At 34.2% G+C, this 22889-nt stretch overlaps 2 protein-coding genes across 2 annotated transcripts; both read right to left on the reverse strand.

Annotated features, from left to right (window-relative positions):
• Positions 1–29: 29 nt before the first annotated feature.
• Positions 30–1697, reverse strand: LOC133204254 (E3 ubiquitin-protein ligase TRIM71-like). Its single transcript, XM_061339996.1, has one exon. It carries the CDS (start codon positions 1695–1697, stop codon positions 30–32), a length of 1668 nt encoding a protein of 555 aa, XP_061195980.1.
• A 5685-nt stretch (positions 1698–7382) lies between these two features.
• On the reverse strand, positions 7383–9110 carry LOC133204255 (E3 ubiquitin-protein ligase TRIM71-like). The gene has a single exon (XM_061339997.1). It carries the CDS (start codon positions 9054–9056, stop codon positions 7383–7385), a length of 1674 nt encoding a protein of 557 aa, XP_061195981.1. The 5' UTR covers positions 9057–9110.
• Positions 9111–22889: the final 13779 nt, after the last annotated feature.

Here is a 22889-nt window from a genome sequence, read left to right on the forward strand (position 1 = left end):
ATGTTTGAAAATCAAATTGAGAAAAAGAACTATTCAATGTATTTTAAGACCTTGATTCTACCGTCGGAACATCCAACACATACACAGTAGTTAGCGTCTATGGTCAGTGTAATGGGGTAACTTTTCCTTTCTAGTCTCGGAACATCCATTAGCTTCAAAAGTTTTCCTTCAATATTGAGAACATGAATGCAGTGGCTTGTTTTGTCAGCTATAAGAATCTGTCCAAGAATATCGGTACATATCCCACCAGATAAAAATGTATTGCCAGTTTTCCTACTACCGGTGTAAGAGAATTTAAGTTCACCATCTTTGTCAAAAACATCGACAAATCTGTTTGAGATGCAGATGTCCCCATTGATATTACCAGCTACGTACGTTTGTTCTATTTTTTGGTCCCCTTTGTATGCTTGTACAAGACATCTGAATAAAAGAGGACTTTTAATTTCATCAATTAATTGCCCACGCCTTCTATATCGTAGTATCTTCCCTTTTGTTACTTCTGCATTTATCACTCCTATCGCAATGCATTCCTCATCTTTCAGAAAGTACATGCATATTGGTAGAGTTGATTGATCACTAAAGTCTACAAATATTGTTTCTTCTCTGTCTGGACTCAACTTTGATATTACATTGGGGTGTGTCCTAAAATATACATCTCCATCTGGAGATGTACATATTGGTTTGTTGTTTGCTGAAGATCCTTTAATTTTAAAAAGGTCATTTCCGACTCTGTCAATCTTTGTAAAAACCTTATCACCTTCAAAGTAAACCCAAAATGTATCATCATTTGACTGAAAGGAAAGACCTTCGATTTTCTTACTTCCTGCTATGATTTCTTCAACTTCTAAGAAATTTGCTTGAAGTTGAAGACCATCTCTTTGTAGGTAGATTTTTCCACACAAATTAGTGATGGCAGTTTCATCCAACGAGCCTTTAGAGAATTGCGGCTTGCCAGGGGTCGGTAAACATGGAAAGATTTCCGGCACAGTAGATTTAATAGACGGATTTGCATATAAGATGAATCTATTTCTTTCAGCTGGTATTGCATTTCTAAAATCCGTCATGAATGAATGAATATTCTTAATGTATTCCAGCATTTGAGACTCCTGAATTTGTAGTTCAGAAATTTCTGATTCTTCCTTGACGTTTACTGTTTCTAAAAGCCGATTCTTCTCCTCCTCAAGTTTTGATTTCACCTCTTCAAAATGAGAATTAATTTTACTTTTCACTATTTTAGTCCTTTCAACCTGGCTGGCTTGTCTTTCTTTAATTGCGGCCAGTTTTGCATCATACTTTGGTAACTCAGATTCTACGAAGGAAAATTTATTCTCAATTTTCTCTTTCTTTTCCAGAAATAGTATCTTAGTCGCCACCAGTTTATGACCATTGTGGTCGTCAACCAGGCATTTTTCACAAACCGGTACCTCACATTCTCTGCAGCAGATATTCGCACGGAAACCTGGATGGTACCTGCACACCTGAATAGATGGAAACTCTGACAGCTGAGAAAGAGATTCAAACATCAGTTGTGTGACTTCATGGTCAAAAGAAGATTTGCTTCTACTGTGGATGTCTTTGCATCTAGTGCATAGTTTATCATGACATGTCTTGCATAAGTACTCTGCTGTATTTTCACAGGTATCACAAACTACTGCACTCTGCATGCGAACCTCCTCCAAAGCTTCTCTGTCAGTCATATTATCTAAAAAAAAAAGAAAACGTGATTCTAATGTAAACATTACGTAGAGAACCAGAAATCACATAAGGCCTAAGAAAAAAATGTTTATTTACGGTTAACTGACCGACCTTAATACTATGCACCGACCCAAATGCTTTTTTGTTATAAAATACGGAAATTGCATGTCTGTGTATATTTTCTTTTAAATGTTATGGCCAATTCATAAGCCGTGAGGTCACTTTTTAGCACCCCCTCATCAAGTTGTCGGATATGTGGTAAAAAAGCATTAATAGAAAAAGAGAGCTTCAAACTGTCTTTCATGAAATGTATTTCAAAGTATGCCCTTATATGTAAAAAAAGAAATAAAAGAAAAGAAAAACAAAAATCCTACCTACACACCCTATCTTTTTATAAATATATAATAGTAAACAAACACATTTTTTTCTTTGCCTTACATGAATTTCATGAAAATCAGCATGCAATGGTAGTGTACTGTATTTAAGGAAAAAACTGTCTGATTTTTTTTGTTTCATGATGTGATCAAGCAATTGGCTTGCGTCATAATTTGCATGCACGCCGAAGGCGTTTATGCATAAAATTATCACGCAATCCAATTGCTTGACCATCGTCATGAAACCAAAAAATCTGACAGTTATTTCATATATATTTACATGCTCTTGATTCCGTAAATTCACGTGATAGAAGCCCCACCCCCCACCCCCCACCCCTACTTCTGTCTCTGTCCCGCCCCGCACGAATTTTTTTTAACCACGCTTATCAATGAAACAGTAGCTTTATGTAGTAATCAAGTATTTTTACTATTTGTAGTTTTATCTCGGACAAAGAAATTTAAAAATGTAAATATATAGAAATTAAGGCGACTTGGGGCAATTTCTTGGATCTTACTGAACCCTGATGGCAGCATTAGTTTAGTTCAGATTTCTTGCTTGGGATACATGGACTTTTGCATAAGATATTCAACAGACAGTCTGAGGTAAGTACGATTTGTTTTTCTTATTAGGAACGATGTTCAAGAAAACTGAGCATTAAACTTTGAAACATTAAACAATTTTAAAGTGACGGTTAATTTTTTTTCAAAAATATCCCCCCCCCTTTTTATCAAGTAATAACTATGTTCCCATCTGGCCATTTGTGGACAATAATAGAGGAGTTCCAGTGAATGAGGTGAAAAAAAGTAGCTTCTATTTTTTTCAGCATGCTTGTTGATCACTCTTCTTTCCTTATTCCATGATGCCGAAGTTTGCACAATCATACAACATAAATAATGGACAGTATTTACCTCGATTTGCCTCAGTGAAAAATATAAGCAAAGGCAGTTTTAATCATGTAAGTAAAGATACAAGATTGTTTATTTTAAGAATCAGCTACGGTGCCAAAATTTTCACTCTTCTAGGACTAAAGCTTTTTTCGCATCCTGACCTATTACATGCACAGGAGCTAAGTCCCTTTGACCTCTAACCCTTTGTACCTATACCGGGGGTAAGCTCTCTAACTCTTCGTACCTATAATTTACGTTTTAGATCAAAACGGACGCAGTCTTTTTAATAATGGGTTCGAATTTGAAGAGTTTGGGGGTAAAAACGGGCTTAGTACATGTATGCTACACACCTCGAACAAAGGGTTTTTGCTTATAACAAATAACTTGGTACACTCCACAGCTGCATGCTCCAAACCCAAGCTTCAATTCAGTCTATTAAAGTCAAGAGACATACATCTCATTGACAATATTTATTCAATCATACATTTTAGCATATATAATGATGAAATCACCAAGCTTCATAGTTGGATGACTATGCCATTGTGTGCATAATTATTAAAACTATCATTATCAATGACAGGTTCTAATCATGGACACAGCGACAAGAACATTAAACCATTGGACCTGAGGTACTAAAAAAGTCAATAAAATCTACAGAATTGGTAAAATAAACAGATTTCGCTCTCTTTATTTCCCTCTTTCTTTCTGTAATAATTAACTTCGGCCAAAATTAAAACAGAAAATTAAGCCAAGTTTAATTGAATGAATATCTAGAATTTACACTGTGTCACTTATACTTCAGCCAGAATGATACATATCCAATCGGATAGTGCAAACGTTAAAAGTTACTCATCATCTTCGATTCCAAGAAAGCACAACAAAAAGTCAAAATATGATTTATAACGAATTCCAAATACACAGACAAAGTCCTATAGTGCTAAATTGTGTGTAAACTTTCCCGTTATAGGCTGACACAACCGAAACGTTTTTTTCTTGGGGGGGGGGGGCATTTTTCTATAGGATTCTTCGCTTTTTTGGAGCAGTATGACTATTTTTTTCAAATCTTTATCTAAATGATATACATTCAAAAACAGATTTTCACTAATGTCCTAAGATTCCTAAGCTCCTGTCTTAATATTAAAAAAGACATAGCTATCTTCATAGAGATAACGAACCTGATTCCTTCATCATGTTTATGAGAACTACTCACTGTAGACGTTACCTGAATTGTTGCAGACATACCCCTGAGAGTATGATTATCACAACTGGGCCTGTACGAAATTGCACCTGTCCGGATTTAATTATCATTATCTACAATAAAAAACACAGTAGACGATAGAAACGTATGGTGGCATATTTCTGCCCCTTGTGTGCAAGTTATTTTTCTATCAAATATCATGAAATATGTCGACATGCAAGATAAATATGTTGACATGCAAGATAGTTATGTCAACATGCAAGAAAATTGCAATCAAATAAAAATTATAAAAAAAAATCTTCAAAAATCTCGATTATCGCCCACATGTGACACCCAACCTGCTAGATGCTACTCATTTATGTCAACATGCATTTTATTTATGTTAACATGCGAGATAAATATGTCGACATGCAACTTATTTATGTTGACATGCAACTTATTTATGTCGACATGCAATTTGGTTATGTTGACATGCGAGATAAATATGTTGACATGCAACATATTTATATCAACATGCAACTTATTTATGTTTACATGCATTTTCAGATACAGTTCTGCTATGACCTTTAAAACCCTTTGCACATCCTTTAAAAGAAACCTCGGATGAACAGATGGACGGACGGACACACTAATTACTATAGGTCGCCCGCAGAGAGGGGCCCTAAAAACGTTTTATAATCTACGGTCATGTTTCTGAATCGCCAGGACATTTTATCTAAGGAAATTCAATTTATACTTTATTGTCTGCCTCATATTATAGAAAATAATTTATACAGCAACATTTGCTTGAATAATTTTCGTTCATTAAATTCAACTTCAATTTTACCAACAAAAAAAAAAAAAAAAAAAAAAAAAAAAAAATTAATAAAAAAAAAAAAACAAAACAAAACAGAACCGTGCCTCATCGCACGCGTCTTGGGTAGTAACGAATCTGTACGCTCGCACAAATGTTCAAATTGTGTATCACGTAATTTCATTTAGAATTAAATTTAATCATTTAATTCAAAATCTTATCATTTTGAAAATCGATCATATTTAAAAAAGTATATATCCAAAATGAAATCACAAATCGATCATATTCACTGTAAACTTTTTGCCATTTCTGGGTCTTCAGACATTTAAATCGATTTGTGATTTCATTTTTGGATATTTACTTTTTTAAAATTATATGTATATCCGCTACTCAACATAACTAAGTTGCATGTCAACATATTTATCTCGCATGTCAACATAACTAAGTTGCATGTTGACGTAAACAAATTGCATGTTGACATAACTAAGTTGCATGTTGACATAAATAACTTGCATGTTGACATAAATAACTTGCATGCCAACATATTTATCTCGCATGTCAACATTAATAATTTGCATGTCGACATAAATAAGTAGCATCTAGCATATTGGAAGTCACAAGTGGGCAATATTTGAGATTTTATAAAGTTTTTTTTATAATTCTTATTTGATTGCAATTTTCTTGCATGTAAACATATTTATCTTGCATGTCGACATATTTGACAGAAAAATAACTTGCACACATGGGGCAGAAATATGCCACCATAGAAACGCAAAGGGTTTAACTTTTCGTGTAAAACGTGTACTAACGTGTAACGTTAGGCCTACTAAGTTTCCCTCGCCATTCGATTTGGTCCCTCGCTTCGATCGGCACCAAATCTCATAGTACTCGGGAAAAGTTTACCAACATATACATGTACTTACCTTCTTTAATAATGGGTAGGAAAGTTTGGGATCAAAACGAGCTTTGGTCCCCTTTGTATACATAATGCGCTGTACATGTTTCAAATACGTCAAAGGACTTACAATGGATGATTGACCTATTCCGAATGCTTTTTGCACACAAGCGTATGTACATAAACTATTTGAGGAAAGTTTAAAACTTATAATACCTGTATGTGCCCGTTTATCTGTTGTGCACTCTCTTCTAAGCTTCACCTATTTTCAGCTGACCTTGGCATTAAGGTGCGTTTATTTATGGAACGCCGCTCATATCATCATGATCATCAAATTCAGAAAACATGTAATGGTTTGGGCCGTGTATATACATATCGGCCTGGGTAGCTGGCTCAGTAGATAGATCGAGCACGACTATAGTTACGCTAAAAGGGAATTGTTCCTCTTTTCAGTAATAAAAACATTACTGCTTTCGCTTAGACAAACACGGGGAGGACCTACGAAAAACCTCGTTCATCGGTTAGCGAAAAGATGGCCGAGGAAAAAATTTCATTAAACAGTTCACCAGTAAGACATGCATATTGCATGTATAAACTAACCCATTAAAATACACTTTCAGTAACTGAATTTTAAAAAAAAAAACTAGCCCTATTATCCAGAATTTAGTGACAATACAAATTGTTCCACATTTCATATGTTATTCTATGTAAACTAGACTGTACATAAAAATTCAACAAAGTTGTAAACATAATCATTGTACATCGTTGTAAATGCATGCAATTCACAATGATTATTTTATTATGTATGAATAATCATCGTACATTGAATGCGTTTACTACAGGTACTTTAATTTATATCCATAACGCACAACCCACAAATGGCTGAAATAAATTAATTTTAATATATAAAACGATATTCTTACGAAATGTATATCTGAGAATGTTGTGTTACAGAAATAACCACAAGAAAAACACTTTATATTGTCATTTTCTCTCACTTTGTGTTAGAAATAAATGACTTATGGTATTCCATCCGTTTTATACCAGTAGCTGACAGAAAAATCTGTTTTATTCATATTGGACACTTTGCTCCTTTTCATCACGTTTCGTGGAACTCCGTCATGTTCATTCAAAGTTATGTATAATTTGGTTTAGGCAATCCATCTACTTTTCAAAGAAATAGATAATTTTGTATTACAATTATATGGCCAATTTGAATATAAACAGAGATAGACATTGTTGATTTCTAAATAAAAAAAAATCAGTATTTTTCTTTTACTTTGAAAATTACATCAGTTTATGCTTTATTAAAAATAGATTTGATTCAAGACTTTACTTCTAATGTTAGATGAATGGCGAATCAACAGTCACTACATATGTTAAACGTCTTCGGTTTGACGTGGCGCCGAGAATTAGGATCAAACATTGGCCTCTTCCTGACAAAGTGATCGTCAAACTACACCAAAATGATATTTACAGATGAAATGAGGATTTGATGTAGGACATATTGCAAAATCTTTTCGAAAACGTTTCACTTCGTCAGCTTAGATAATTGATGATTCTTATTTTTCCATCTGAACAACCGACGCAGAGGTCGTTCTTGTAGTCAACACACACAGATATTGGATTAACTTGGTCATCTACCGGAATGGTTAATAGAGATAAAAACTTGCCATCTTTGTCTAAAACGTGAATTCCATGGTTGTTTTCATCAGCGATGAGAATGTTTCCAAGAATATCTGTACATATTCCACGGGGAAGAAATGGATAAGCCAATGACGCCTCCTTCCCTGTATAGGTAAATCTAAGTACTCCATCTGTACATATGACATTAACAACGTCTATGGACAGACATATATCACCATTTATGTTCTCTGAAATGTACGCACGAAGGTTGTTGGTTTTGAAAATTGGTTTAGGAATCATTTTTTCCCATAAATGTGTTACGCGTTGAAGACATTTTCCTTCACAATTATATCGGACAACTGCGCCAACATTTTCTTGCATATGCACTGCTGCAACCAAAATATCCCCGCTTCTTGCAAGACACATGCACACAGGTAACAAAGGTGTTAAATCTACAAATAATGTCTCACTGCTTGTTCCGGTTGCATATAATGTTGGTTGACTTTTTCTAAAGATAACCATGCCAACTTCAGTAACACATATAGGTTTGTTTTTGAAATTTTGAATGTTTGTATTTACTTTTGAAAGGCAATTACCTTTACTATCAAAATTCATAAATTCTGATGTATTTTTTGAGAAAATCCAATATGAACATACGTTGTTGTTTAGTTGACTACAAAGGGACTCAATCGGTCCTTTGTTTATGGCTATTGACTGAAGTACAACCATGGCAGCAGATGATAGCGGTCGAGCTATTGCAAAACTATAAAGCATTCCCAATATCTTTGAAATCGGCATTCTGTTTAAGTTTTCCTTTTCTTCTTGCAAATATTTGATTATACCAGGAAACGATAAGGATGGACACTCATCTGGCATCGTAACACCAAGGGTGCAATTTGCATATAAGATGAAGAAACTTCTCTTCTGCATGTCGTTCGTCTGAAAACTTGACATAAAGTCTTTCATATTTCGAACGTGGGATAGAAATCGATCCTCTTGAACTTTAAGTATTTCTAAGTTAGATTTCTCTCGCTCATCAACCTTTTCTTCAAGATGTTTTTCGGTTTCTTTAAGTTCTGATATCACTCTTTGAAGGTGAGCACGAATTTCTTTCTTCACAATTTCATTGTTCTCCATTTCCAGCGCTTTTCTTTCGATAATTTTCTTCAGTGTTGCTTCATATTTTGGTAGCTCTGCGCAAACTGTAGATAATTTCAGTTCGAGTTTCTCCTTCTTCTTATAGAACATTTCTGTAAAATCCATTAGTTTATGACCATTATGTTCCCCAATAAGGCATTTCTCACAAACGGGAACCTCACATTCTTGACATCCAATATTTGCCCGAAAGTTTGGATGCCATTTGCAAATAAGATGAGAAGGGCATTCATGAGACAATGTAAGTGATTCATATGTTAATAAGACGACTTCGTGGTCAAATGTACCCTTACTTCTAGAGTGGATATCTTTACATTTGTGGCATAACCTGTCGTGACACGTTTTGCACAAATGTTCCGCCGTATTTTCACAAGTGTCACAGTTTACCGGTGTCTGCATTTTGGGATTTGCCATATCAGATGAAATCGCCATGCTATGATTACTGAAAGGAAATCACAGATAAGAATATTTCAGTAAGAATGTAATGGTTTTTTAGAGAACAAACAAACAAAAACTACTTTCGGTATAAATTCCAAGAATACACATTCCACATTAATTGACTACAATATCCTACGTACTTTCTGTGTTAAGGACGTGCTTTAACGTAATTTAATTGCGTAAACATTAAGATTTTCACTCAATCACTTAATCTGAAGCAAGAAAACTTTACCTATTCAGGCGATGTCTAAGTTGTCTGCCATTAATCGGCACGTGTCATCCATATGACGCGTTAAAGTATGAGACATCGTTTAACAGGTTGGAGAGAATACTCGAAATCGGGTATTATCCGTGAAATCGCGTATAGTCCTCGATATCAGGGTATCGTTGAATCCGCGAAATCGGGTATACCGTGCAACTTTCTGTAAAAACAGAAAAATAAAGCAACGGCGCACTGTGTCAGTTAGTGTTACTTGTACATCAGTATCTTGGGAGGTTATTTTTATTGAACTCAATTTAAGGAGGCTGGGGGGTCAACAAATTAACCACAAATTAACCACCAGATTTAACTTAATTTTTTAGATATGATATCTTAAGCTGTCAACTATCATTTGGCAAAGAAAAATTTCAAAAATTTTAGTTTTAAAATTTGATCATTTTCTATATCTTCATATGGAGCTCTTCTTCTAAAGGAGATCAATATAGTCTAAAAATGGCCACAACCCCCCAGCCTCTTTAAATGGTTGTCTGACAAGTTTAAAATCACACGACAAACACTGCTGGGGTAGCAAAGAAGGCAAGGTGGCGTCATTATTTTTCAGTACAAGTTCTAAAAACAAATAACTACATGTGTTCTGTGTTTATTTCCCTATAAATTATTCCCCAAGCTTAATTTCTTAACCTGTGCATTATTCACAAAATGTAAAACTTTGAAGAAATTTAACGACTAATGCTGTGTTATGTATTTTTTTACTTAAAAATGTATGGTGTCCCTTTCACGTTAAATTTAAATTATTCCTCAGTTGGTAAGTACATGTTTTTCTCATCGATATAGAATACCGACGTTTTCGTAAGGGGAAAAATAAAATAAAAACAAACAAACAAACATAAAAAAAAAACAACAAAGGGAAAGCAGGTTGAAAAATGATATAAAATGAAATAAATTTAATATCTACATGTGTACATGCATGTAAACTAAAATACATTTTTAAAAATTAATACAGTGTATATTGATAAAGGTAAAGAATCTTTAGTAAAATCATCAGTTCCTCCTATGGTGTATGTATACAGTCCTGCAATTCCCGCTGGGAAAGGGGGAAGTGCGAATTTTTTTTAAAGAAAATATTTTACTGTCAGTTTACCATGAAAATTTTCATTCAAAGAACCCGCCAATGTTTTGGTTGCATTTTGATTGATGCAAGCGACGTTATTTTACCTATGTGTGATTGTGTGGAAATTGAGAACGAGATGTCTTGTAAAAAGGATTTTCGTTTAGCTGGGGTGGGGGTGGGGGGCTTGGTTTATATAAATAAATAAAAAAAATCCAATTCGCACATCTTTTCATGTGCTTATCATACATTCTCAATATAGAGCTAATATTCAAATATGAATTATATATTAAAGTTTTCACATATTATACTGTTTTTACTTTTTATACATATGAACAAACTGAAGTGGAGTGTTCAATCGCGTCTTAGCTCTTAAGTCATGAGCTGCATTGTTTTTAATTAATCATCCATACAGATTGGAGACACTTTCTTTTATTATTATTATAGTATTGGATAGACAAGGTAGATTTTCCCTTCAGAGTCTGTAGTTTATTTTAGATTATATCGCTTTAAACCTCATTATAATATGCTAAAATACGTTATCTGATTGATTCTAGACAGTACGTCACGTGACAGGGAACTAAAACTTCATAATATCCTGTCTTTTCTGTAATCTGTGATACTTATTACTCATTGTTATCACTTTTTTGTTATTATTCATCTATGGTGAAAAAATGTGTTAAAAAATAAACATGAAGTTTAGTTATTTTTAATCTTGTCGAATGTGGTAGAAAATAACAGGTTTCTATTTTAACCTCATATTGTTTCGGCATATAAACAATTATTACATGAATGTTTTGGAGATATGGAGAATTCTATTCACTCAAGAGGGCAAAATAGGGAATCAATATGATTTTTATTAGATGAATAGATCTTCTCTCTTTATCATGCAATGAATATATACCATTCAATGACGTTTAGCACAAAACTCTACAATAACATTTTACATTTAATTTGATTATTTTGAAAGGGGAGGGATGTTTCTCTTGGACACATGCATAACACATTCGAGGTTAATTTTCGCTTGACCGAGATAGTCCGGACAAGGAATAATTAATGTAAGCAGCTAGTAACAACCGTTATAGCTATTCACTTTCGTCCCCTGAAGTCGCCGAAAAATGGTAAAATATTACCGACTCAGCGAAATTAAATGATCAACAGTTATTTTCTCTCACAAGCTATGTTGCTAAGAACATCATTGTCTTTGCTAAAACGTTGGAGGCATGTTGAATCCAAAGAAAATTTTAATAATTAAAAAAAAAAAAAAAGAATATGTCGCCTTTTATAATTCTGGGAATTAGCTTTAATTGTCATTCTCTGTTTATAAAACATATGTACTGGTACAAGATATATGTAAGGAATGCTATTCAACGACAAAAAAAAATCAACTGATGAAAAAAGATTCATAACACACACCCCCCCCCCCCCCTCCGAAAAAATACTAAATAATATACGCGTTATATTAGTTTTTGCCGTAATTTGAAACATTTTAACCATTAAATAGTTTATACATTTTGTGATGAATTATTTTTATGCACAAGATGAATGTTAAAGCAATTAATGACGCATAATTAAATACGATAGAAAACCCCCTGTTTAAATGTCAGATTATTTTGTGTGTGAAATGTGTTTCCGTATAAATTGAATTATTTACAAAATGTTCATGTTTGTCGTATTGATGTGGAAATATTATAAATTCCAGACTTCTGATATTTAATAGTTCTGTTGTGTTGGGTATGAACATGAAGAAGATGCAAATACTTTTAACATTATATAAAATATAAAACCAGAACGAACGTTTGTTTGGGTGCAGATCATGAAATGTACTAAGTTCCACGGGTATTTGTTGTCCTATGCGCATTAATTCAGACTTCCAAATTGTTATTTGGCTAGCGATACCTTTAGATAACATTTGTCTCTAGGTGAAAGTTGACTCGGCAAAATGCGCCATCCCATTGTTTAAGTTTTATAAGGTGATTACACCGCCTATACCCGACTTCGCGGATACAACGATACCCCGATTTCGGGGACTACACGCGATTTCACGGATAATACCCGATTTCGAGTATTCTCTCCAACCTGTTTAAAGCATAGACGTACCTATATGGTTAAAGGCACCGGTATTAAAGGGGCCTGGGTACAGATGCATTGCCGTTTTGTCTACAATTTAATATTTCTATTTTTATTAAAAAAAAAAAACTTCATTTTAATGATTTAAAATTACGTGAAAATTCTTTAACTTCAATGATCACGATATTCTTCATAACATTGGGTCAAACATGTGTGTTTGTAAACATGGACACGAGGTCTGTTATTAGTCCCCTACCGGTTAAACCGGAGGGGACTATAGGTTTCCTCTGAGTCTGTCCGTCTGTCTGTCTGTCTATCCGTCTAGCTGTCCCTCTGTCTGTCTATCAGTCTGTCCCACTTGGTTTTCCGCACTTTTTTTCTAAACGCTTGCAGATATTGAACTCATTTTTGGTTTGTGGGTGTATCTTGATAAGTTACAGATTAAGTTTGCATTTCGTTCCGCTTCAATGATTTTTGACGGAATTGCGATCTTTTCAATTTTTCAGGATTTTCTAATGTTTTTTTCTAAACGCTTGCAGATATTGAGCTGATTTTTGGGGTGTGACTTAACCTTCATAAATTATAGATCAAGTTTGCATTTTGTTCCGCTTCATTGAGTTTTGACGGAATTGTGGCATTTTCAATTTTTAACGGGAACCAGATTACACTTGCCGGTAGGGGACTAGTATTGCTAATGCAATACTCTCAGAATGCTTGTTATTAATGTTTACGTTTTACAGGGTGTGTTCAATTTTTTACTCTGCAAACATTACTGAAAACTAACTCACAACACTAGTGTGTTGATTTTGCTTTCTCACATTTCTTATTTGGATTTTCTCGTTTATAGCTTCAATATTTTTTATCAATACAAAACAAATTTTCCTCTTTTAAATATTAGGGATGAAAGAAGTTCTTAAACACGATTTTATAAAATATTGGTGTGAAATGCTCTAGCAAGATGTAGTTCGTGATATTATCCCGAAAATTTAAGAAAATATGAATCTGTGTCCAGGTCCCTTTTAGCCGAAATACGTACCCTTTGTTCTTTCGGTGCATCAGAATATTTTGAGAAGATATATTGAGTCTTAGCGTCATGCAGAATAAACCACAAACACGAAATAAATGATACTTTGTGCATAAATAAAAACCCTGATGATATGTCTGCCTTCATAGATAGATAAAGGTACCGTGTCATTTTGTGAACAACTGTATAAGCCAGCATACCATGAAAGTATAATACCAGTTCTCAGTAACTATCTAAATAGGTTTCCACATATAGAAACAGATTTGGAATTTTATATCATGATTTAATACAGATATGTTAGTGATTGTAAAATTTAAAAATAGCTTTTGAAATGTATGTTTGGTTGCCAGAAAAAGGGGATGCAAATTATCTCATTTTCGTCAATCAAGAAAATTAGGCAGTGAATAGGCAGCTCGCCCCTAATACAAAGGACCACGGTTCAAATCCAACAACGACCAACAATTATTTACCAAATATTATTTTTTCCACATAAGCATAATAATTCTAAAATATAAAATGCATTAAAACAATTTCACCATATCACATATCTCTCCGTTTGTCATTGCTGTCCAGTGTGTCCGCAGCAATGTCATAAAACAATTTATTTGAACTCTAGAAAAAAAAAAAGAACACCAATATCATTATATATTTTTAAAATTTTAAAATCATTATATAAAAATTGACACAGCCTATGTCTAATGTATATACTGAGATAAAACTTTGCGAAAAGTTTCTACTGAAGTGGTTCCGAGATTTGCAACAGCTTGACTTAGATCTTGAGAATTGCTTTCATTTGTCACAGCTGTTTGTGTTCGTTCTCCTACCGAGGTTAGTGATATGGGCTTGAATGTTGCCTGCTGTATTAATTTCTCGAACGCCTCAGCGGTACTGGAGTTTCTTGTCGGACGGGCATTTTTTGTGTCGAATGATAATGTAGAGATTCATTATCACCGCTTCTGGATAAGCATTTCCTGGCCAAAAATCTAGAACTACAATTTTATCACTTTTGACAGAATCTGAATCAGAAATATATGTTACACTTTGAGAATTACTCGAAAATAATTAAACTGTATCTAAAAGTTCTCTAGGGGTCATATATATCGTTGGACCAGTTCCATCGGCTAGCTGCACAGAATACTCATTATCCCCTAATTTTTTTCACAACTATTCCAAAGATCTTGTTTCTGCCCTGGATTCTGTTCCGCATTAAGACACGTGTAGCAATTGAAATAGGTCTTTCTTTGGCAACTCTTTTGTAGAGTTTTTTTTATCCACCGTAGAGCACTGTCATCTAGGTTATAGCTGCTAAGCACTTTCCATTCCTGTTCGTAAACGTTCCCCGTATTGTACATCGTATTCGTTGTTGAAGAACTTTTATTGGGAGTCCGTGAAGATAATCGTTAGGTAGGGTCGGAACTCGACCAAACATAAGAAAATACGATGTTTACACGGTAGAAGAATGGATTGTCGTTCGTAAACGATCCCCGTGTTGTATATCGTATTCGTTGTTGAAGAAGGTTTGGTTGTTGGAGTCCGAGAAGATGATAGATAGGTAAGATCGGATCTCGACCAAACATAAGAAAATACAATGTTTACACGGTAGAAGAATGGGTTGTTGAATTATATACATAAATAAGCTTGGGCAGATTTTCAGACTGTTATCTCTTTTACTGGGGAGATAATGTCCTTTATAGACTGTGCATTTTACGGTTATATCGTTCTACTCAGTTTCCCTCGGGGTGTTGTTCGGGGTGTTGTTCTACTCTGGGAGATATCATACATTTTACAAAGTTCTTTCACAACTTCACTTTCGAAATTTCTCCCATATTCGTTGTGAATTTTTCTAGGAATTCAAAAACGGAAACCATTTTTAACACATTAGCTACCGTGACTGCCTTTTGATCTCTTGTTGGCACTGCTTTTGTATATTTACTGAATATGTCGGACATCAATAGTACATTTTCTTGCACATCGCTAGCTGCTTTAAGAACTGTTAAGTCAATTTGCTAGAATTTCTTGCGGTTGGTATGCTAAAAGATTCCCTATAGGTGGTCGTACTGTGGGAACTGGTACTTTGGCTACCATGCATCGCTCACACTTTTTGCAATATTGTTCTACATTTTTTTGGATTGTTTGCCAATAGCATTTCATTTTAATAAATCACAAAGTTCTTTCTATCCATTGATGCCCTGTATGATTGTATAACGACTCTAATACAGGCTCTTTAAAAGACAGTGGCAAAACAAGTTGTCGAAGAGAATCAGTATCACTCAATGTTTCTGTACAGAACGTTGTTTTCAATTTGTAGTTTGTTTTGTTGTTTTAATAGTTTTCGAACATCTTTCTTCTCTTGCTTCAGTTCATTAATCGGAGAGGGGGGGGGGGAGGGGTATGACTATTAAGCCAGTGCATCACTCTACTTATTGTTGAATCTAATACTTGTAAAGTAGGCAATTCAGTAAATTGGTATTCTGGCAAAGTTGATGTTTCTTCTACAGAGTATATATATATATATATATATATATATATATATATATATATATATATATATATATATATATATATATGCTCACTCCTCAATGGCACCTGATCCCACCTCTGTTTTTGGAGGTCCGTGTTTGCGCTGTTCCCGATTTGTATTGTTTTATTGGACTTTGAGCTTGAATACTGTTTGTCACCTCCATATTTCATGAGTACCTTCATCTCGAAGATCCATCAGGGGAAACTAATATCACATTTTGAAAAACAGATTCAGAATGATACATGACACTATCTAGGTGTAGGTTTGCGATGTAACGCCTCGGCGTTCCATTTTACCTTTCCTGATCTGAATTTCACCTCAAACTTAAACTGTGCCAGTTGACTAGTCTATTGCATTTCCGTTGCCCCTAAATTTGCAGTCTGTAGGTAAATTATCCGTGTAAACAATAATCTTTGCTCCAAGCAGGTAATCGTGGAATTTTTCCGTCACCTTCAATTTTAGTGTCAACAGTTCTAATTTCGCGGAATTGTAATTCTCCATGAAATGTTCTGCTGGTCTCAATGTTCTTCAGACATAGGCTATAAGTACGTGTCCTTGATCTTGATCTTGTGACAGTACAGCATCAAGTCCATCAATACTCGCATCAGTCTCCAGAATGAAAGTTTTCCTAAAGTCAGGGTATCCTAAAATTCGCGAAGATACTAGTGCCCATCTTTCTATGAGTTTGTGGAATGCAGAAACAAATTCTTTGCTCCAAAGTTCTGTAAATGGTTTAGATGGACATTTCTTCGTTTCCTGTAAAGCAAAACCATGTAAAGGATTTGCGATTATTGAAAAAAAAATCGTTTATAGTAACCGGCAGATCATAAAAATGATCGTTATCCTTTTTCATATTTTGGTGGTGGCCATGTTCTTAAACAAAACTGTGACTGAGCAAAATTAAAACGGAGCAAAATTGATCGCAAGCGTGAAAGGGCGAAAATAACGTTGTGGGTCCTTCGGATGAGACCTTAAAAACCGAGGCCCCGTGTCACGGTAGGCGTTGGCACGATAAAGATCCCTCACTGCTCAATGGCCCTGAGTGCCGAGTAAAGGTCAAAATTTGAAGCCCTTCACCGGTATATGGTGACGTCTCTATATGAGTGAAAAATTCTCGAATGGGACGTAAAACAATATACAATCAATCAATCAATCAACCCCGGTTGGATGTAAAACCCTCTCCCCTCCCCAAAATCTTCATAGTATGTGAAATTAAATAATGCATCGTTTGTATTAAAAGGTTTCTTAAAATAGTAATTCTTCTTAATGATTGAATGACTATCGTTTTCAAATCAGTAAAGTCGCGAAAGTTTATGTTTACACCCAAACTTACGCCTACCAATAATTAGACGTAAAACTTTGACCTAACTTTAGTCCTGTGTAAAGATAGACATTTTAATGAAACGCAAGTTATCGGACTAGTCCCGAATATACGCCGGCGTAGCGGCACGACTGATCCTACGACCTTTTATGAAACGGGCCCCTGGATATTCGATGGAAGAGACTCTTAGTAGACTAACAAACATGAATGGCAGAATATTAAAAAATTATGTAAAATCCATTTGATTGAGAGAAAAAAATATTAATTAAATATTAAATTTCTATATAGCTTTCAAAAAAATTTGATTATGGTGCACTTCAATTTATTAGTAAATAAAAAATATTGAAATGCTCATGCTTTTCTGGGACAACCACCGTCTTTATTTATATAAAAAATGTAATGCCCATGGAAACCAAAGTATAATATCCACATCTTTCGAACTTGTTTCTATTCTATTATTGTTCATCGACTTTGTTAGAAAAGGAACAGGGAATGAAATTAAGAAATTGTAAACATATCAAGTCACGCCCCTTGAATCCGCCTTTATCCAATTAAACCCCAAGTCACTCTGACGTCAGTTTCAGCATAGTGATTTAAGATATCGGTCTAATATACAATTTCTTTATAACAGGAAGGTAACAGCAAAGGCATGCAATATAGAAATATCCTTTTGAAATTTTATACAGTCCTTCTCATTTGTAACACCAATTGTAAGCTCTTTAAATGAAATTTATTTCTCCGTGAACATAAAGCATTAATCATGATTGTTTTCAAAGACAACTTCTAAAGTATTTTGCATTATTGTATTGAATTGAAGTCATGGTTTATTTTTTTTCCATTTCAGTATGTCATAGGATTTATATTTCTGGTCGAAATTACAACAATCTTGAAAAGGAAACAGTTGCTTTTTTGTGCACATCAACGAATTCTCTGATTTATCTCGCAATTCTTACAACGATCAGTATATACATGTAAGACAAATTTCTTTCATTTAATACACTCGCATGTTTTAGACACGGTTAATACATTTATCAAAACTGTGGTAATGTTACTATCATGATTGTCGAAAATTACATGTGTATATTTATTTTTTTTTCCATGCTTGACGTTGACGTACGCGTCCATGTATAAAGAAATTAAATTCGTTTACATTCTATCTCATAATAAGTAAAAACCCCCCTCACAAACTAGACGCACTGGGAGCAATAAGCTCACAAAATGATATACCACTCCCATATTAGTATGATGGCAAATTCGATGTTTCGCTATTGAAAAGCCTAAAATGTCTCATCAAAACTTTAAGAAAGAGGTGCTCAATGACACTATGTAATAAAGAGTCTGTGAAAGTCTCATTAATTTTTATTTCATTGCTAAAGTAGGATTTGCGAACAAGAGATGGGTAAATTATAGAAAGAGCGGGTACCTCAAATATTATAGAAAGAATGGCAGTGTCCATGTTTAGCCATGTAAAACCCCAAATATGTGTCTCTTCAAAACCTAAAAAAGAGGGCTATAAAATAAAAATTCTGAGAAAGTTTTATTAAATTTTATTCCGTGGTATAAAAGAAGTTGCGGATAAGAGATGGGTACCCCGAAGAATTATGGACGGACGAATTGATGGACTACGGACGTTATGAAGGGCGTATATACCCTTCACTACATACCCCGCTTTTCATCTTTTTTTTTTTATTTGGGGGGAGGGAGGGGGGGGGGGTAGAGTACAATGATACTACAAAATGTATGTCATCTAGAGTGCACTTTAGACAAAGTAGTCGGAAATTAAAAAAAAAATATGGACTGGAAAATAACAAAACATTCCCCTCGTTTTCTAAAATTTAAATATTTGTATTTCATTTACCACTGGATGACAGTTTTAATGTAGGACACATTATTGTAGTAACACGATTTATACACGGTACTCTCAGCCATTGAATGTAAAACTCATAACCCAGACAAGTGTCTGTGATAGAGAAATAAATGAATTTAGATAAATACAAATTTAAAGACTATCTTGATGGAGCCACCAAATTTGGAATCCTAATTTGATATAAGCTCCTACTGTGTTTTCTACAGACTGGCTTAGACTGACATATGATAGGAAACAGAGCAGATGTTGGCTTCATTTATTTTCTTTTAAAAGATCTTGTGTAGGAAGATCTTCATTTATCTTTCCTGCTCAACTTTAAGTCGAATTTCACAAAGGCTATGGACATGAGATGAAGTATCTCTTCCAAAGGTCGTCCAACTTCTTCCTAATTTTTATTGCATCAAGTCTTCAGAACTACACATTACGGAAAATCTAGGAGATAGCTTTTTTGTCTGGACTGTTTTAGCTCTTTTTAGTCCTCTACCGGTGAAACCGGAGGGGACTATAGGTTTTTTATGAAGTGATGTAATTTAAAATATTATTTTCCCTATCTCGTTAAAGTGTCAATCAATCTGTACAAATCTAACTTTATTATATTCGAAAAAGAAACTTTGGAAAACCTGAATTGCCTATTTTTTTTTCGAAGAATTCTGTAGATGTATAATTCTCATTGCACGCCAAATCAGACTTTAAATAAGTCAATTTTCCTGTATTTTTGCTTAAGGTACTATTTTTGTCTCCCGCTTTTCGAAAGCGAGGGTACATTAAATCTCATTGTTTGTCAGTCTGTCCGTCTGTCAGTCTGTCACAAAACAATAACCATTGTCATAACTTTTGAATGAGAGGAGACAGAGCTTTCATATTTCACTTGTATAATTATTGTCTGTGACAAGACCTTTCCAAATAAATTATGATTTTTGTCCCCGTGACCTCGACCTTCATGTTTGACCTACTTTTCAAAATTTTTATCTTTGCTTATTAGTCCCCTACCGGTGAAACCGGAGAGGACTATACGTTTCCTCTGAGTCTGTCCGTTCGTCTGTCTGTCTGTCCGTCTGTCCCACTTGGTTTTCCGCATTCTTTTTTAAACGCTTGCAGATATTGAGCTAATTTTTGGTATGTGAGTGTATCTTGAGGAGTTACAGATCAAATTTGCATTATGTTCCGCTTCAATGATTATTTGACGGAATTAAAGCATTTTTAATTTTTCATGGGAACAAGATTACACTTGCCGATAGGGGACTAGTATTGCTAATGCAATACTCTCAGAATGCTTGTATTCAAAATTATTATTTTTGTTGATTACTTTTGAATGACATATGATAGGGACATCATAGGGGATTCATATTTGACAGGTGCATTACCTACGTCAAAATGTTTCCGAATGTGCTATGATATTTGACCCTGTGACCTTGAAGTTTGACTTAATTTTCAAACATTTAATGAGTGTTGCTAACTTTTGAAGGAGCGAAGATAGGGCATTCATATTTGACACGTGCATTACCTGTGACAAGCATTTCCAAATGTACTATGATTTTTAACCCCGTGGCCTTGACCTTGAAGTTTGATCAAATTTTCAAAAAATTTAATATTGCTGATAACTTTCGATTGAGAAAAGATATGGTATTTACATTTGATATCTGCATTATCTGTTTCAAGACCTTTCCGATTGTTTATTCTGGTTATATATATGTATTTTTTACTTGTGCATTACTTGTTACAAGACCTTTCGGAATGTATCAATATTTGACCTCATGACCTGATCTTGAAGTTTGATCTAGTTTAAAGAAGAGCTATAATCTATGCCATAACTGTTATTAATTCAATGATTTATGTATTTTTTATATGATACACAGACAAGACAGGAAACACACAAAAGACAGGTACAATGTGCCATAAATAATTGCATCTCCAATCAACTAAGACACCGAGAGCGAGGGACCACAATTCTTTGAATTTGCTTGTAGTTCTTTTATTTAATTTTTCATTTGTTCAATTGTTATATAGGGTATACTGTTAAAAGCTTTTGTTATCATTACAAGATATCACAGATCACTGTCGGTTTCATGTCATGCTAATAAGCATTAGTATCTAAGGCTAGATTAATGGATATTTGATTTCTTTAAAGATATATTCACTTTTGTAACTTCATTGGGGTACAAATATCAATTTTTACAAAACCGTTAATAAGACCTCAGAGAACCTTGAATTATATTGAGATGCAGGAAAATAAAATTGTTTCATGAAAAGACTTCAAATTCAAGCTTTATTTTGAGACTTTTTAAATAAAATAATAAATTTAAGAGTTATCGTTCCTGGCTAATGAGCGGATATTCTTCACTAGATCAAACATCACTTACTCTGCCTGTAAAAGAAAATAAAAATAAAAAATTAAAAAAAAATATCATTATGTTTGACCCTTTTCCTTAATCGTCTCCAAAGAAGAAATAATATAAAAAAAAATATGGCTGGGGTATTAAACACCTTACCATTAATCAGAAAGTACGGATATCAATAAAAAACCATTAATTGATCTGAATGTATAAAAGTGAAGTTTTGAGGTTATGAAACAGTAATAATCAAAGGAAACCTTTGCCCCCCTCCCCCCCCCCCCCCCAAAAAAAAAAAACAAACAAAAACAAAAAAAAAAACCAAACAAAAACATACTATATCTCTAAGACGAAATACTAAAGAAATAGTGGAAATAGCGAGTTTTGTAGCTCAAATTCTTTTAGATTTTTAGTGGAGAGAGAGAGAGAGAGAGAGAGAGAGAGATGTTTTTTAAATGTAAATACACTTTTTTGTACCGTTCACGGTAGCTCAGTTGGTAGAGCGCTAGCTCCGTGATCGGAAGGTCGTGAGTTCGAATCTCAGCCGCGACAAACCTAAGTCGATAAAAAATAGGTAGCAACTGTTCCTTCGCCATGCGCTCGGCACTTTAAAGTGAAAGTTGTGGGTCCTTCGGATGAGACCTTAAAAACCGAGGCCCCGTGTCACGGCAGGTGTTGGCACGATAAAGATCCCTCACTGCTCAATGGCCCTGAGTGCCGAGTAAAGGTCAAAATTTGAAGCCCTTCACCGTAATGGTGACGTCTCTATATGAGTGAAAAATTCTCGAGTGGGACGTAAAACAACATACAATCAATCAATCACTTTTTTGTACAATGAATAACAAAACGTGTATAAATATTAGGTTATTGCATTTTTATATTTCGTTCTGTTCTCTCGTCCCTAACATAAGTATGCTATTTAAATTAATCATCTATCCTCCAGAACACAAACCGATAAACACATTTATCATGGTTCTTTTCAAAGAGCAGTTAATTGCATTATTTCAGAAAGTCATATTTTACTTGTATCATTTCACTTCATTACTGTATGTATATCAAAGGGGGCTATACCTTATTATCACAATCATATCAAATATGCAGCAAGAATAAAATAGTCAACCATGCATATCAAAGAATTTCCTTCATTTCTACAGTAAGCCTTATTGCTCCCAATAGGCATAAAATAAAACAAACTACTACAATATCTCTATATTTACAATTATTTCTTTTTCTGATAAAATGCTTTCCAGTGTTTTTTTTCTCCTCTGCTTGGCTTCAGCAATTGAACATTTAAGTCTCATTACAAAACCTTAATTTTTTATATAAGCTCAGAAGTATCTTTTTGAATGCCGATCGAACAATTCTT

Source organism: Saccostrea echinata, unplaced genomic scaffold (genome assembly GCF_033153115.1).
Source record: "Saccostrea echinata isolate AGI-Se365-2 ecotype Australia unplaced genomic scaffold, CSIRO_AGI_Sech_v1 ptg000052l, whole genome shotgun sequence".
In the NCBI taxonomy this organism is placed as follows: Eukaryota; Metazoa; Mollusca; class Bivalvia; order Ostreida; family Ostreidae; genus Saccostrea; species Saccostrea echinata.

What these genes read in the sequence shown, in the direction of transcription:
- LOC133204254 (XM_061339996.1), bottom strand. Translation starts at nt 1,697, where the DNA reads ATGACTGACAGAGAAGCTTTGGAGGAGGTTCGCATGCAGAGTGCAGTA.
- LOC133204255 (XM_061339997.1), bottom strand. Translation starts at nt 9,056, where the DNA reads ATGGCGATTTCATCTGATATGGCAAATCCCAAAATGCAGACACCGGTA.